Source organism: Pygocentrus nattereri, chromosome 25 (assembly GCF_015220715.1).
Source record: "Pygocentrus nattereri isolate fPygNat1 chromosome 25, fPygNat1.pri, whole genome shotgun sequence".
NCBI classification, from domain to species: Eukaryota; Metazoa; Chordata; class Actinopteri; order Characiformes; family Serrasalmidae; genus Pygocentrus; species Pygocentrus nattereri.
Genome location: NC_051235.1, coordinates 18,140,988 through 18,156,321, shown reverse-complemented (window position 1 = coordinate 18,156,321; position 15,334 = coordinate 18,140,988). Strand labels below are relative to the sequence as shown.

At 37.2% G+C, this 15,334-nt stretch overlaps 1 protein-coding gene across 2 annotated transcripts; it reads left to right on the top strand.

Annotated features, from left to right (window-relative positions):
- Nucleotides 1-1,868: 1,868 nt before the first annotated feature.
- tppp3 (tubulin polymerization-promoting protein family member 3) lies at nucleotides 1,869-13,314 on the top strand. 2 transcript variants are annotated; one of them, XM_017706146.2, is made up of 4 exons: nucleotides 1,869-2,015; nucleotides 8,144-8,341; nucleotides 9,244-9,397; nucleotides 11,632-13,314. In XM_017706146.2, exons 2-4 carry the CDS (start codon nucleotides 8,154-8,156, stop codon nucleotides 11,821-11,823), a joined length of 534 nt encoding a protein of 177 aa, XP_017561635.1. In that variant the 5' UTR covers nucleotides 1,869-2,015; nucleotides 8,144-8,153; the 3' UTR covers nucleotides 11,824-13,314. The 2 variants fall into 2 exon arrangements, with proteins under 2 accessions (XP_017561635.1, XP_017561633.1); XM_017706144.2 differs by lacking the exon at nucleotides 1,869-2,015 and adding an exon at nucleotides 2,039-2,158.
- The last annotated feature ends 2,020 nt before the right edge of the window (nucleotides 13,315-15,334 follow it).

The window sequence follows — 15,334 nt, the reverse complement described above, 5'->3', positions numbered from 1 at the left end:
GATGGGGTGGGGGCATGTTTACCACTGCCTTTTATCACCTCTTCTTTTAAAAATACTGCAAGCGTTTGGGACCTGAGGAGACCAACTGCTGTAGTTTTGAAAGTGAAATGTTTTCCCATTGCTTAACACAGGATTTCAGTTGCTCAACAGCTCAGAGTCTTCTTCGTTGTATTTTTCACTTCATAATGTGCCAGATGTTATCAGTGGTGACTGGTCTAGACTGCAGGCTGGCCACTTTAGTACAGAGCCATGCTGTTGTAATACATGCAGAATGTGGTTTGTCATTGTCTTGCTGAAATCTGGGTGGCAGTATATGTTGCCAAAACATATAAATTGTTCAGCGTTAATGGCGCCTTAACAGATGTGTACATCACCCATGCCATATGCACTAATGCACCCCTATACCATTATGAATACTGGCTTTTGAACTGAGTGGTCTTTATCTCGGAGGACACAGTGTCCATGATTTACAAAAAGAATTTCAAATGTTGATTTGTTGGACCACAGGACACTTCCACTTCCCCTCATTACATTTTAAAAGAGCTCAGGCCCAGAGAAGGTGGCAGCATTTCTGGATCCTGTTTATATGTGTTTTTTTCTTTGTGTTCTTTGTGTTTAAGTTTATTTAGCATTTGTGGATGCAGCGCCGAACTGTGTTCACAGACAGTGGTTTTCAGAAGTGTTCCTGAGCCCATGCAGTGATTTCCACTGCAGAATCATGTCTTGTTTGTAATGCAGTGCTGTCTCAGGGCCCAAAGATCACGGGCAGCAAATACTGTTTTTTTAGGCCTTGTTCTTTACACTTAGAGTGTTCTCCAAATTCTCTGAATCTTTTAGTTATATTATGCACCGTAGATGATGAAAAGCAAAAGTTCTACATTATGTTGATAATTGTTGCACTATTTGATTGTGCATTCTTTCACAGAGTGGGGAACCCCTCCTCATCTTTACTTCTGAAAGACTCAGCCTCTCTGGGATGCTTTTTATACCCAATCATGTTACAGACCTGTTGCCATTTAACCACCAGGTGTATTTTTTAACATTACACACTTTTGCCAGCCTTTTGTTGCCCCTGTCTGAACTTTTTTTGGAATGTGTTGCTGGCATCAAATTTAAAATGGGCATATATTTTTTCAAATATATGTTTTCCAGTTCATTGAGCCCCAAATACCAAGTTAACAGAACAATAATCTGTGTTTTACATTCTGTTAATTTATTATTTGAGGTTCAACTCAACTCCAGGTCCAAGTTAAAACACTAAATTATTTTTACAGAGTACTTGCTTTAGGCTGTGGCTTTTCTTTTGCTTTAACACAGAAAAGAATACTTTAGATCATTTTTATAAAATAACATTTGATCTGCAGCCCATTTGGTCAGATTCTAAAGAAAAGCCTATATCGCATTCTAAATCTGTCATTGCCCAAAGGAGGGTTTTGTTTGGCAGCAAGAGACAACCAGCTAAACAAACTGGACTTAGCCAGAAACCAGTAGAATATAAGTCAGCATACAAGGGCTGTGAAATGCTTTGCTTATAATTTAGTAGAGGGGATTACCAATATTAAAGCACATTTAATACAGGGTTTTTTTTTTCACACACACACACAGACACACACACTTGTAGTGTCTAAACTACTTACTCTAACCATCCTTTCTAGTTAAACATAAGATACTATTTCAGCCCAGCTGATAAATGACCCTGGTCACTATGGCTCAAGGAGTCTCTCTCTCACACTCTCTCTCTTTCTCTCTCTCTTTTTATTGCCCTCCCTTGATGTTAAACAGGATGTCTCTATGGATACAGGCATAAACAGATGATAACAAGCCCTCAGCCCTTTAAAGCTCAAATGAGAAGAGAGTAACAGGACAGAGAGAGAGAGAGAGAGAGAAAGAAATAGAGCAGGTGGTGCAGCAGACCAAAGCACTGTATATAGAACGCTTTTCTGGCTGTGTGTGAGAGTGCATGTGTGTGTATGTGTGTGCGGAGTAGCCGTGCAGGAAGGAGCAGGGAGGCACAGGTAAGAGCTCCGTAACCGTTATTATTCCAGTACACACACGCACCTGCACACAGCGCTGCAACATAGCTTCACACTCCGTGTGCAGGTCGACAGCTTGCTGTATTCTTTCATGTCTCTCACACATCCTGCATATTGCCTGCATTGTAAGTATATAAAGCTTTCAATATCCCTTCTTTATTACTAATATTATTACTAACACTGTGGCAAAGCTCTTTCTTTTGCATTCCATGATGCAGAGGTCATGAGCAAGATGAGAGATTTGTGCATGTATATTGCAAGCCAATATATGTCATTGCAAAACAACTGAATGTTTTGGGAAACCAGACATCATATTTATCATATTCAGCCAGTTTCCCAGACCCAGAGCAAGCCTAAGCCTAGGCTAAGAAGAATTTCCAGTGGCAAATTGGTCAAGATTGGCCAGTTGCATTGGATATAGCAAATTGACTTAAGTAAAATTGACTTAAGTAAAAATACTTAAAAATAGTTTTAGAAAAAAAATCATATTTGCTGTTTCTAATGCTGCACTTTAATTGCACATTAATGCATAGGAATCATATCATGAACATAGTGTTATTATATTGCAATATACTTTACTGAACAGATTCATGTTCAGCATTTTATGCACAGGCTTGCAACCAAGAATCCTGAAGAAGGAATCATTTTATAAGACCATATTTTATTACAGGCCAGACCATATTTAGACTGAAGTATTGCTTGCATTGAACTGCACTGAAATGCGTTTAAACACTTTCAGAAAAAAAGTGCTACACTGTACTTTTCAGGGTATAAACGTTGTCAATGGGGTCTTTGGTACCTTTAGTTCTAGGGAGAGTCAACGCAGCGTAACTATGTTTATGGCACATCATTTGGACCATTTTTGCACCTTTCATGGTACATTTACACGGTTTGTACCTTGGGGGATAAAACTGTACCCCTTTTTTAAGACAGCACTGAGACGTCTTTCCTTGGCAAAGTAATACGATACTATCATTGCAACACAATAGCACTCAGTCTAAGCCTGTTTAATAAATACATCAAAAGGGCAGATGATATTTCCCAAGAGGCATCAAATGCCAAAGATTGATGTCATGACTGTAGTGGGTAATGACAAACGTGGAGCACTGAAGTGGATCAGGTTGTAATTAAGTGCAATTATACCTCCGCAATAGAATAGCACAGTTCCAGCTCATTCATATTAAACCACAATTGCCTAGTTCAGTGAGCTCATGCAGTTAAATGATAGGGAATGTTTCTCTTTATCAGAGAGATTTAGATCAATCAAATAAAGTCTCAGAAGGTCACCAAGCTGCAGGAAAAGTAGACAAGTAGTAGTCAAGAAATGACTAAAATAACCGAAAATTCTCATAAAATGGGTGTAAAACTGCAACTACAGCACCAAATCAAAGAAATGCAGGAGAAAGTATTTTTTCTTATACTTGTGATATCATATCGGGCAGTTTTAGTGTATAATGCTATGCTTATGTAAGGTGTGTGTGTGTGTGTGTGTGTGTGTGTGTAGATAGGTGTTTCCCAGGTTTATGTAATGGTTTCTATGGATACTTCCTGAGGCTGGACAAGCAGTAGTCAGAGTGAGAGAATCTCTTCAGAAGTGGACAGTGTGCATGTGTGCATGTGTGCATGTGTGCATGTGTGTATGTGGTATTCAGGGTGAGGTTCACACACAATGATGTCTTTATTCCGTTGCCTCGCTGTGTTTAAGAAGCAAGCGTTTCTTGAACACACACACTAACACACTCAAACACAGGGTAGTGGTCTGTTACGCTACTGTGCCAAAGCCAGAGACCACCTTTTATTTATTTAAATTTCTGGCCATTAAGTACAAAGCACTCCTTTTTCAGGTGATATTTCTGAGGAGATTAGACATATGATAATCAACGTTCACAAGGAAGGAAAGTAAGTGAAAAAGTTTTCTAAAAATAAAATATTTAGAATAAATGGGACCCCCAACAACCATGCGACCTTGCATCAGATAAACAGCACTAAAAGCTTTTATCTTGGAGAGAGAGGAAAAATCAAGCTCCGCTCTTAAGGTCTGAAAAAGTCCACAAGTGTTTCCGTCCCTCCTTCCACTGTGAGAAGACAACACTATGAATCTGAAAGGATAAGAAAGAAAATGCAACCAACTTCTAAGACTGACCTTTGGTGGTGTGTTTGATATTATGTTTAGTTGCTGAGGCTTTTGTGTAATTTTCTGTTAAATGCGTTTTCTACTTGTACAGTTTTAAACAGGTCCCCAGCAGTTCCCAGACCACTCATACATCACATGATAATTAGCCTCATCATTCCATCTCTATGTGGCTGTCTGCATATGTGTATGTGCATATGTGTGGATCTGCACGTGTTAGTTTGAGTGTGTGAGCGTCTGCATGCATGTGTTTGTGTTTTAGTGCTAAAAACAAACTACAGATGGTTTTGGAGGCTGCTAGTTGAATTCAGGCCAAGCCCACCCACTGTCATTGTCCGCTCATCAGCTCTGTGTAGAGCTCTCCCTGCCAAACCTCTGACATCCATCTGAAAGATTCCACAATAATACAATCCTTCAGGCCCATCACACCATCCACATACCTCCTCACACCTCCCCTCTTTCTACAGTCCTAGCTTTTCCCACTTCTCACATCATTCACATTCTGGAATTTTACATAAATATTATATTCATATGAAGCTCTTGAGTAATTTTAAATTGCATTGTAATGTTGGTGTGGCAGAGACGCAAGACAAGTGCATAATACATGCTGTGCTGAAAGGGCTCTTCTTGGCAGAGTAATTCAAGATCAGAATACCACATCAGCAACAGGCTCAAAGAGTCAAAACCAGGAGATCAATCAAAAAATAAAGTCCAGAGAAAACAAGACCAAAACATGGAAGATGGCTACAAAATGTTATGAAACAGGACTAAGTACTAAAATCAAGAAGACTGAGTGAAACTGGCTCAGAAAGGCAAATTAAACTACATCAAGACCTTGCCATGGTGTTCCTTTTTCAGGTGATATTTCTGAGGAGATTAGATATATGATAATCCACTTTCATAAGGCAGCGAAATAAGTGAAAATATTAAAAAAAAATTGTTTGAAAAAATATATACACACAAGTACTAAGAACAGAAAGAGTAAGAGTGAGACTGACTCAGAAAGGCACATGAAACTACATCAAGACCTTGCTAAGACAACACTATGGAAGCCTGTTCTTGCCAGGTAGACGAGAAAAAAATCCCCTATACATTTATTTTCTCCTTCTCTAAATCTGATAGTAATAGGTCATAATTTTGACTAGTATCTCGAAATAATTACTTGTTGTCTGAAAGTGTGGACTTCCAATGTCAAAATAATGATGTATATTCTTAAAATATTGATTTATCTTGACTTACTATGTCAAATTAATGGCTTATTGAGATATAAAGTCAGTATTTTGCTAAGATGAGTCAATATTTTTAGATATAAAGTCAGTTTATATTTGAGAAAATAAGTCAATATTTAAAGAAAAGAATTAATTATTTTTGGATGATAAATCAGTAATGTGAGAAACTAGTTAGACAATAAGAAGCAGGAAAAAGAAAAGAAAAGAAAAATGGATGATTTGTCCTCCTCTGCTTGCTGGGAACAGGCCTCTACAAAACACAGCAAAGGGGTAAAATACATAGACAATCAAAATGAATGATCACATAGAGGTGGTCACTGATGGTTTGAAAGTGGCTTTAAGCTTTCATCCATAGTGCTGTGGCATAGATAATAAGAACATTAAGAACAAATAAGAATACATTTTATTTATATAACACTTTCCAAAGCGCAGTGTCACTTAACTGAGTGTTAGCTTCAGAACTCGACACACTGTTACACAGTGAGGTGATTACACCACAGGGTTTATATGGAACCTTTTTACTACATTTCTCAGTGCAGGTATCATAGGCAAATGACTGATGATGATGTTGATGAAGTAGACCTGAGAGCTAGAATAGATGCTTATGGTAACCACAGTTAATGTCACACTGATGCTAGTGTGTTTGTGCTTTCAGTGCTAAAGCATTGCTTTACAGTAAGCTGGTTTGTCTGTGAGGCACCAGGCAGAGTGAGGTCACACCTCTCAGCTAAATAGCGCGCGCACCCCCCCCCCACCCCCCCCCCCCCCCCCCCCCCACACACACACACACACACACACACTGACACAAAAGAACAAAACAAAAGAGAGAGAGAGGATAGGGCCAGCAAAAGATCAGAGTATAACACATTTACAGAGAGGAAAAGTATACACAAGATACTGAGTAAGAGAGAGAGAATCTAAGACACTCTAACTCATTTAATCTGATGAACTCCTTCATTAAAAGGCCTCTCCTGTCAGCAGTGTATAAACAGCACTGCCTCTTAATCTCTATGTCAGCTCTTCAGCTCTTCCACTCCCCCTAATGTGCTACTTTTGGCTCTTTCTCAAAACGGACAGTGTGAAATTTTTGAAGCACACAACGTTTTTGGGTAAAGGCCTGAAGTCCAGCGATGTGTTGCTACAGTGTTGTGAAAGATTTCAGCTGGTCTTCTCAAAACCTTACTCAGGCCTAGAGGGCAAAAAGTCTCTACTTAACCTCCCTGAAGGGGAATTCCACTGATTACTCAAAATGTGTGCACAATTACGTCATTGAGATGTAAACAAACTCATTCTGAATGGCTTGATGTGAAGTGGTGTAATGTAGAGAAACCTACACACTCTACACTCATTCACCAATATCTGCCCAGTTTTTTTCCTTAAATCTATTCTTGAGAAAGATTGTAAGAAAAGGTGTACATCAGTTTCATGGCGTGTTCTTAAACTGCTGAATTGTTAACTGTGTGCTCTTGAGTGTGTGTAGATTCTGTTCTTATCTAAGAACAAATCCCAAATTAGAAATCACTGGTGAATGTCAGAATTTAATGAGAAATACATTAAAAATGCGTCCTCTGAACACTGACAGTTGGTTACGGAGCCCCGCTGGTGATATCCTGAATAAATAAAAATAATGCGTGGACACGCCTTATTACCCCATGGGAACGAGATCACGGCTTACTAAGACATGGCCACGCACTAGGATCTCGTTCCCATGCTTTAGTAAGTCGTGGCCACAACGTAATCATCTCGTTCCCATGCCTTACTAAGTCGTGGCCATGCATTATTTTTATTGATGCAGGATGTCACCAGCGGGGCTCTGTAGTTGGTGAATGAGGCCCACTGACTTTCTTATGCAGAAATGAAAAAAAAAAATCTCCTTTAAATTCTTTTCTTTCGTAGGGAAATATATTAGGCTATGTATTAGTCTTATAGTAGGTACTGAATAATTCATGTAAAAGTTTGCACACCCCTGGTCAAATTACATTTAGTGAAAATAAGTGAAAATAAACTCTACAGGAAACAAATTTAAATATGCCATATTTATTTCTATTTATTTCAAAACAACGACAGCAAACTAACAGTAATTGCATTAAAATGTGTAGACGTGTGTTCTGTGTAGAGGGTTTGTCAACTTATTTTCACTTAGGAAACCAACAAAACATGCAATCTGATCAGGGTGCCTAAACCGTGGCATGCAGCTGTAGTTACTGAGACTAGTAAGTCTCCTATATAAGTTGAAATTAATCATTTATCATTTATAATAAATAAATGAATAAATAAATAAATAGATAAATACATATTTTATTACTGTGTCATGACAGCACAGTGTGTTGTGATATAAACCTCACAATGCCGTAGCTTGTTCTATGTTTATATGGGGACATAAACATGTTCAAGTCTTTGGAATTTCCTAAATTAAACTTTCTGTATTTGTATCCCCTATTAAAAAAAGTTCTGCGCTTGAAAGACTTCACACCACCAGTTTAGATCCAGACCAGCTAATGACAGCTTTTAATTAACCCTGAGTTTACAAGCATTTACTGAAGTAAATGTCTGAGCCTGCATGACGACCCTTTCCATTTGTTACTTCCATTATCTTCAGTAATGCCACCTGTTTAATGATACCAATATAATATTTGCAGACCCTTTATGAAACCTAGTAGTGATTATTATTATCATTATGATTATGAACCATATATAAATTTCATACAGTACATTATAATTCTGCATTTTCCTCTCTTTTTCCTCTGCAGGATAGCTAAGATGGCAGAGAGCACTGATGTGGATGAGTTGCTGAATGCTTTTAAGAGGTTTGCTGTCCATGGCGACACCAAAGCCTCGGGGAAAGAGATGAATGGTAAAAACTGGGCTAAACTCTGCAAAGACTGCAAAGTCATTGATGGCAAAAACATCACAAGCACGGATGTGGATATTGTCTTCACTAAAGTCAAGTGAGTTGACTTTGTCTGTTTCATTTAACAACACTGGTAAAGTTGTAACACCACTGACTGCACCACCACTGACAACATTATATAACTCTAGGCTTTTCTTAAATACACTTTTATCAGTTTTCACTTTTAGTTTTAAACTCATAATGTATGTAAATTCATATTGCAATTTTATTTTAGTTTTGAACTTAAATAATGTTTCATGAGTAACACCCCTGATGCAATCAGTTTGCAACACATGATGGTGTTAGTATGTCACTAAGCGAGGACTTTTCAGTCTTTCTTCCTCTGAAGAGGAAATTAAAAAGTTATTAAAAACAATAAAATCAAAAAGAAGAATTATCCACGTTTTTTGTTCGTTGGTTAAAGAATAAAGCAAAGAATACACAGACAAAAGAATAACACAGACAGTTCTGAATTTTATTCTTATTTTAAGCTTCAAATCTGTAGGACACAGTTTGCCATTGCAATGGAAGAACGACCCAGCTACTGAATTCAGATACCATGATGTATAATTGACATGGCCCTACATAAAGGAATATTAAATACATATTTATATTTTGTATATTGCTGTTGTCGGAAGAAAACCTTGTATCTCCATTTTTGACTTTTTTCAGTTTTTGACATAATTTGAAAATGCCTGTTGCTCCTTAGATTGTATGTAAATTTCATGATGAATGGACTAAAAGAAACAACCCAAAATGACTTGAAAAAACATTTGGTTCCATTGAAAATTGAAAGTAAAGTATGTTTTTTCTTTCTCCTGTAAAGTTACCATTTTGGAGATGTGAGGTTTTATTCTGACAACAGTGATATATTTTTATGATAACTCTGTAAAACATTTTAGTTAGATGTTTGCAGCTATATATAAATTAAAACACTACCTGTTACACGTTGGAATTCAGAGCAAAGTCATCTCGGGTCATGACTTATGAGGAGTTCCAGAAGGCTCTGGAAGAGTTGGCCCCAAAGAAGTTCAAAGGCCAAAGCAAGGAAGAAGCACTGCAGTCCATCTACAAGCTGATTGAGGGCAAAGAACCCACCAACGTTGGTGTAACGGTGAGAAATGTTCCTCTGAGCCATGCACTGTACAAGAACATACATGGTTAAAAATGAAGGTCCAAATAGGTTCTTTGTAATGATGCTATTGAAGAACCACTTCTGGATGCCAAAGGAAACTTTCAGATGTGCAATGTGAAGCATCAATGTTATATATAGTGAAAGGTGTTTTAACCCCTTCACATTATGTGTAGATTCTTAAAATTTTGCACTTCATTTACAAAAATGGTTCTTTGAAAAATTGATCTTTGGGGAAGCAGAAGTGATTCTTGGCATTGCTTTTCACACTGTTACTGTATGTGTAGCTCTACAATATCTTACTGTGTAGCTCTGTAGGACATGTTCCTAGACACAAATTTAAGACTATTTGAAGATCAAATTTGCTAAACCATAATCAGAAACCATGTCAAATATGGAGTGGTATAAACAAGACTGAGGAAAAATGGTGTAGAGAAGGAATTTTAGAAGGAACTGAGGCCAATCCTCCACACAGGATCAGAGATCCTATTGTACTCTACTCTGTTCCCTCATTCTCAACAGCTACCACTCAAACCGCAGGAACCTTATATGACATCATCCATATTATCACAGCTGTACCTTGACCTCTGGCAAACTATTGTTGTCACAGAAATCTGACCCTGGAAGTCAGCCAAAATGCAATAATCCTGTAGAAAGGTGGTCCCAACAGGAAAACTCAGTGAACGGAAGTAGAATCAAAATGCCCTGCTTAACAAAAACAATTAAACGTGTATATTATGCAGCATTCATAATGATAACTGGTGTTAAATATATCGATTCTGCTTCAATAAATACAGAAAACTGTAATATTCACATTCAGTTTACAACTTCTATAATATTGTTTGACACCGGGGGGCAGTAGAGAGTTGGATGATGTCATTTTTCACAACTGTGTGTGCAAAGTGATGAGTGAGTGGCCTGTGTCACTGTCATGTAGCTTAAACAGCAAGAGTTCAAGAAGAGTTCTTTTTCAGCGTGGTGTCCTCTTAGCCCACATTTGGCATGTAATCTACACACCTGGACTTGCTTGGGCAGGCCACACAGTAAAACATGCACTGCTAGCCAAGATTGATTTCACACAGGCCAGTAAAAGAATGCCACTTAACACATTTAGTCCTGAGTCTGTTTATGTTTTTTATTCTTCAACATCTATAGTGCATGCCAATCTTTTAGTATGTTATACTTGGCTTTGTCATTGCATGATAGTTCAGCCAAAAATCAAGGGTACACAATTATCCCCTTAGCCAAATTGTAGCTGATAACACTGCAGACGTTTGGTGCCTGAATTCTGCTTCTATGGCTTTGTGCTGGAACGAAGTGGCTAATGTAAATAATGCAAGCTTCCAATCACCAATTAGCATTGTGCTAACAAAGATATGGGGAAAATGCAGGCTTGCAGATAGCTGCTGCCACTGTTTTAGCTTTGTTTGTTTCTATGGATAACAGTGTGTCATACAGTGCCAGAAACCACATAAGCAAGCCTGTTTGAGATTGCTTAACGACTTGACACGGTTTGAGACGAAGGAGTGAAGATTTAGGCATGCATTTAGCACAATACTAACAGATGGCTACAGCCTTCCATTGCTCCCGCATGGAATTCTAATATATGGCAATATGTGGATTTACAAAAATATGACATACCTTAGTATACATGGATTACAGCCAGTGTATATTAATTACTTATAGACATATATGTGACACATATAATGGGCCATTTTCAAAAATGGGAAATATATATAAACATTTATGTGTAACACACACATTTAACAATATATGATAGGAAACATTTGTATGTGGCTGCCACATATTACTCATATATGCTAGCTTCATGTTATATAATGTAAGGTTTTTATGTATCTTCTTTGTTCCTAATGAAGTGAAAATGATTATAATACATACATAATTACGCTCTTATCCATGCACACTGTAATCTAAGCAACCTGTAATCAATATATTATGCATATGTCCAGTGTTTGATATTTGACACAACACATATGTACATATATTTAAGAATATGTGCTTGATCTGCTTTGAAATACATCCATTTATGGCCATATATCAGTTTTCCGTATGGTCTCCAGTGCAAAGCTGAAGAAGCAGACTTCAGAGACTTAACATGTCTGAACTGAGTGACTGCATTTGAGCTAAAATTGTGCACATTTAATCTTTCCCCAATTCTAATTTTAAAGGCGTTCTGCGTTTTGATTCCTTTCTAGAAAGTGGCGAAGACCAAAGCGGTGGATAGGCTAACAGACACTTCCAAGTACACAGGCTCCCACAAGGAGCGCTTCGACGAGAGCGGGAAAGGCAAAGGAAAGAGCGGGCGAGAGGAGGTAGTGGAGAACACAGGCTACGTAGCAGCCTACAAGAATGCAGGGACTTACGATGAGAAGACCAAGGCCAAGTAAAGTGGCCAGTGGAGCATGAGAGGAATATGGAACTCCGTTCCCATCAGCACTTAGACCTGGACCAAAGCCCACATGAACTCTGTCTCCTGCAGCCTGTGAATGACAGGAAATTATGTAAAGAGTTGTCTTTGAGGACACAGGATGCAGTCGAATAGATGCATCGATGCTCAAGAGATTTTTGTTTAAGATGTTTCTGCAGATTAAGTCAATCAAAGGTAAAACCATCTGGTGTTGTATCCATATAAAATGAATTTCAGTTCATATTTACGTCAGTGTTTCCTACGTACCCCATACTTTCCATTATGTTGATGTCAGCAAAGTGGGCAGAGCACAGATCTCTGTCTGCTAAATTGGTCATGCACTAATTATAACATTGTTCATGCTGCCAGAACTGGCTTTTAAATGCAGTGGCCTAAACTAGCTCATGAGTTCATCGGCATTCGTTCATTCTTTAGCAGCCTTATATGGTCAAAAAAGGTAAGTTACCGTAACAAATCAAATGAACTGCTTTAGTGTGGTCTTCTGCATAGATGCAGTGAAGGAAATAGGTGAATCATATCATGGCTGAATCATATCAACCTCTCCTTTCATTGGATATAGAAATTAGAAGACGCCAAATCCAACAAAATCTCATTTGGAATACTTCTTGCTTCCTGTTAAGTTGCCGTTTTGGAGCTATGATGCTTTGCTATGACAGCAATGATATTGTTCCTAATTATATTCATTAGGCTAAGTATAGCCTAATGAAAAATGTAAACCATGAATCATTTGGATATTCGATTCGCGTGTTCTGCTAAAACAGGACTCTGTGAGGACTGTTGCGTTTGACCGCAGGGTCTGTGTTTATAGAAATGTGCCAAATTGTCTGGGAATAGCTGCATTACTAGGGCATTTGGGCAGGAAGTCTGCTTTTTGATTAAAAAGAAAAACCAAACAAGCAAAAAACCCTGGTGAGAATGATGTGCATTTAAACTGATATTAGCCAAAAGTCAAAACACCTTGTGTTTACAGATCAGAACAGTGCAAATGTACATTGAAGAAATGTCCACCAGTGAAACTATTGACCATATAGTTGACCATTGACCATATAGACCATATATTCTTGGCCCCCATATTTTGTACAAAGTGCAAAATGCACTGGCATTTAGTTGCCTTGTTTAGGCTGTGCTCCAATAAGTGCATCTAAACTTTAAATGTACTGTATATGTTGACAAAAATGAGAAAAAGGAGATGAACAGTTCTTTCTCTACTGGCAGAATAAGCATCTCATTTTCACAATACTTTCATTAATCTGCTTAAACTTTTTCCCTCTCCTTGTTTATGTATTGATGAATAAGATGTACTATCGTTATATTGCATAATGTGCATGGTTTTGCATTTCTCTCCTTTTTTCTTTTCTGTAATGTCATCTGTTGAATCTGTTGAACTGGAAGATAAGTGCATTTACAGTACATGGAGTTGTATAAAGTTACTAAATTGTCACAAGTGTTACTGTTGGTGCTGTTTTGTGCTATAATGCTATTTACATTAATGTGCTAATCATTTTTCAAAGCTTCTCTTTCTCTTCAAGAATGCAGCTTGCAATTCATATTGCAATTGACCCCTTAAAATCTCAGGCTTATCACATACTAAGGCTTATTATTCAGTAAGTACAGAAACTTCAGTGCAAACTGGTTGAGCTAGTCTGAAGTTATAGAAGTGTGTGATAAAACTTTGGACTCACCGTTAGACCCAGACCATCTAAGGGTTTAATAAAAAAATTAAAGAATTAAAAATTAGGATTACTAAACATGAATTTAATCCGTCTAATTTTGATAATATTTTTACATACACATTTTATCCTTATCATATAAGAGACTATATACGTTATTTATATATATGTATATATATATATATACATATATAGCAATAATATGTTGTGCTAATTTTTAAGTGAAAATAAGAAAATATTAGCATTTTTCTGCAAATTTTAGTGCACAATTTGTATTTACTCGTGCACTAATATTTGCATGTGACTGTATATGGTCACGACCCGTCCAGGGTGTGTCCTGCCTTCCGCCCAAGGACTGCTGGGATAGGCTCCAGCACCCCCCGCGACCCTGATGGAGAAGCGGCTTGGAAAATGGATGGATGTATATGGTCATATTAAAAATATGCATCACATACATTTTTAAATGTAGGTTTTTACTTGTAAATGTAAATATAACCATATATATTGAAATATATGCAAATGTGTAGTTAAATTTATGTTAAACTGTCAAAACTTTAATATTTGCATATGTGTAAAAACAAATTACATATATATAAATATGTTGCATATACATATATACACATATATACATATACATATATAAATACATATATAAAAATATGTTTGCCAGACCCATATATTGAAAATAATATACAGTATTTTGCAAAAATAAAAAAAAATCTAAACTATTTTAGCAATAAATCTGGACAATAGGTGTGTGCGGTTTTTTTTGCCAGTAACAAACAACATAACATTAGAAAAAATACAACAATTAAATATGAATGCAGCAAAAATAGATGTTTTGTTTTCAAAAAAGAAGAAATCAGAAAATCAGATAAATAGCTTAAATATATTTTTCTAGGTGCCTAAACCTGCACAGTTCTGTAAATTTGCTCATATAAAAGTTTATATGCACAATATATATGACTGCCAAATATATTTAAATTAAACCTTTTATTGAAAAAGTCAGCATATTCTTTTTTTTCTCACTATGATGAAATACAAGAACATTACAGATAAATACGTCACCATTTCATTTTGATGAAATGTAATAAATACATATATAAGTATATTTCAAAATGGACTTTTTGTAAAAAAATTATATTTATATATATATATATATATATATATATATATATATATATATATATATATATATATATATATATATATATATACTGCTCAAAAAAATAAAGGGAACACTTAAACAACACAATATAACTCCAAGTAAATCAAACTTCTGTGAAATCAAACTGTCCACTTAGGAAGCAACACTGATTGACAATCAATTTCACAGCTGTTGTGTAAATGGAACAGACAACAGGTGGAAATTATTGGCAATTAGCAAGACACTCAATAAAGGAGTGGTTCTGCAGGTGGGGACCACAGACCACTTCTCAGTACCTATGATTTCTGGCTGATGTTTTGGTCACTATTTGGTGGTGCTTTCACACTCGTGGTAGCATGAGGCAAATTTGCCACTGGCGCCCTGTGCTCTTCACAGATAAAAGCAGGTTCACACTGAGCACATGTGACAGACGTGACAGAGTCTGGAGACGCCGTGGAGAGCGATCTGCTGCCTGCAATATCCTTCAGCATGACCGGTTTGGCAGTGGGTCAGTAATGGTGTGGGGTGGCATTTCTTTGGAGGGCCGCACAGCCCTCCATGTGCTCGCCAGAGGTAGCCTGACTGCCATTAGGTACCGAGATGAGATCCTCAGACCTCTTGTGAGACCATATGCTGGTGCGGTTGGCCCTGGG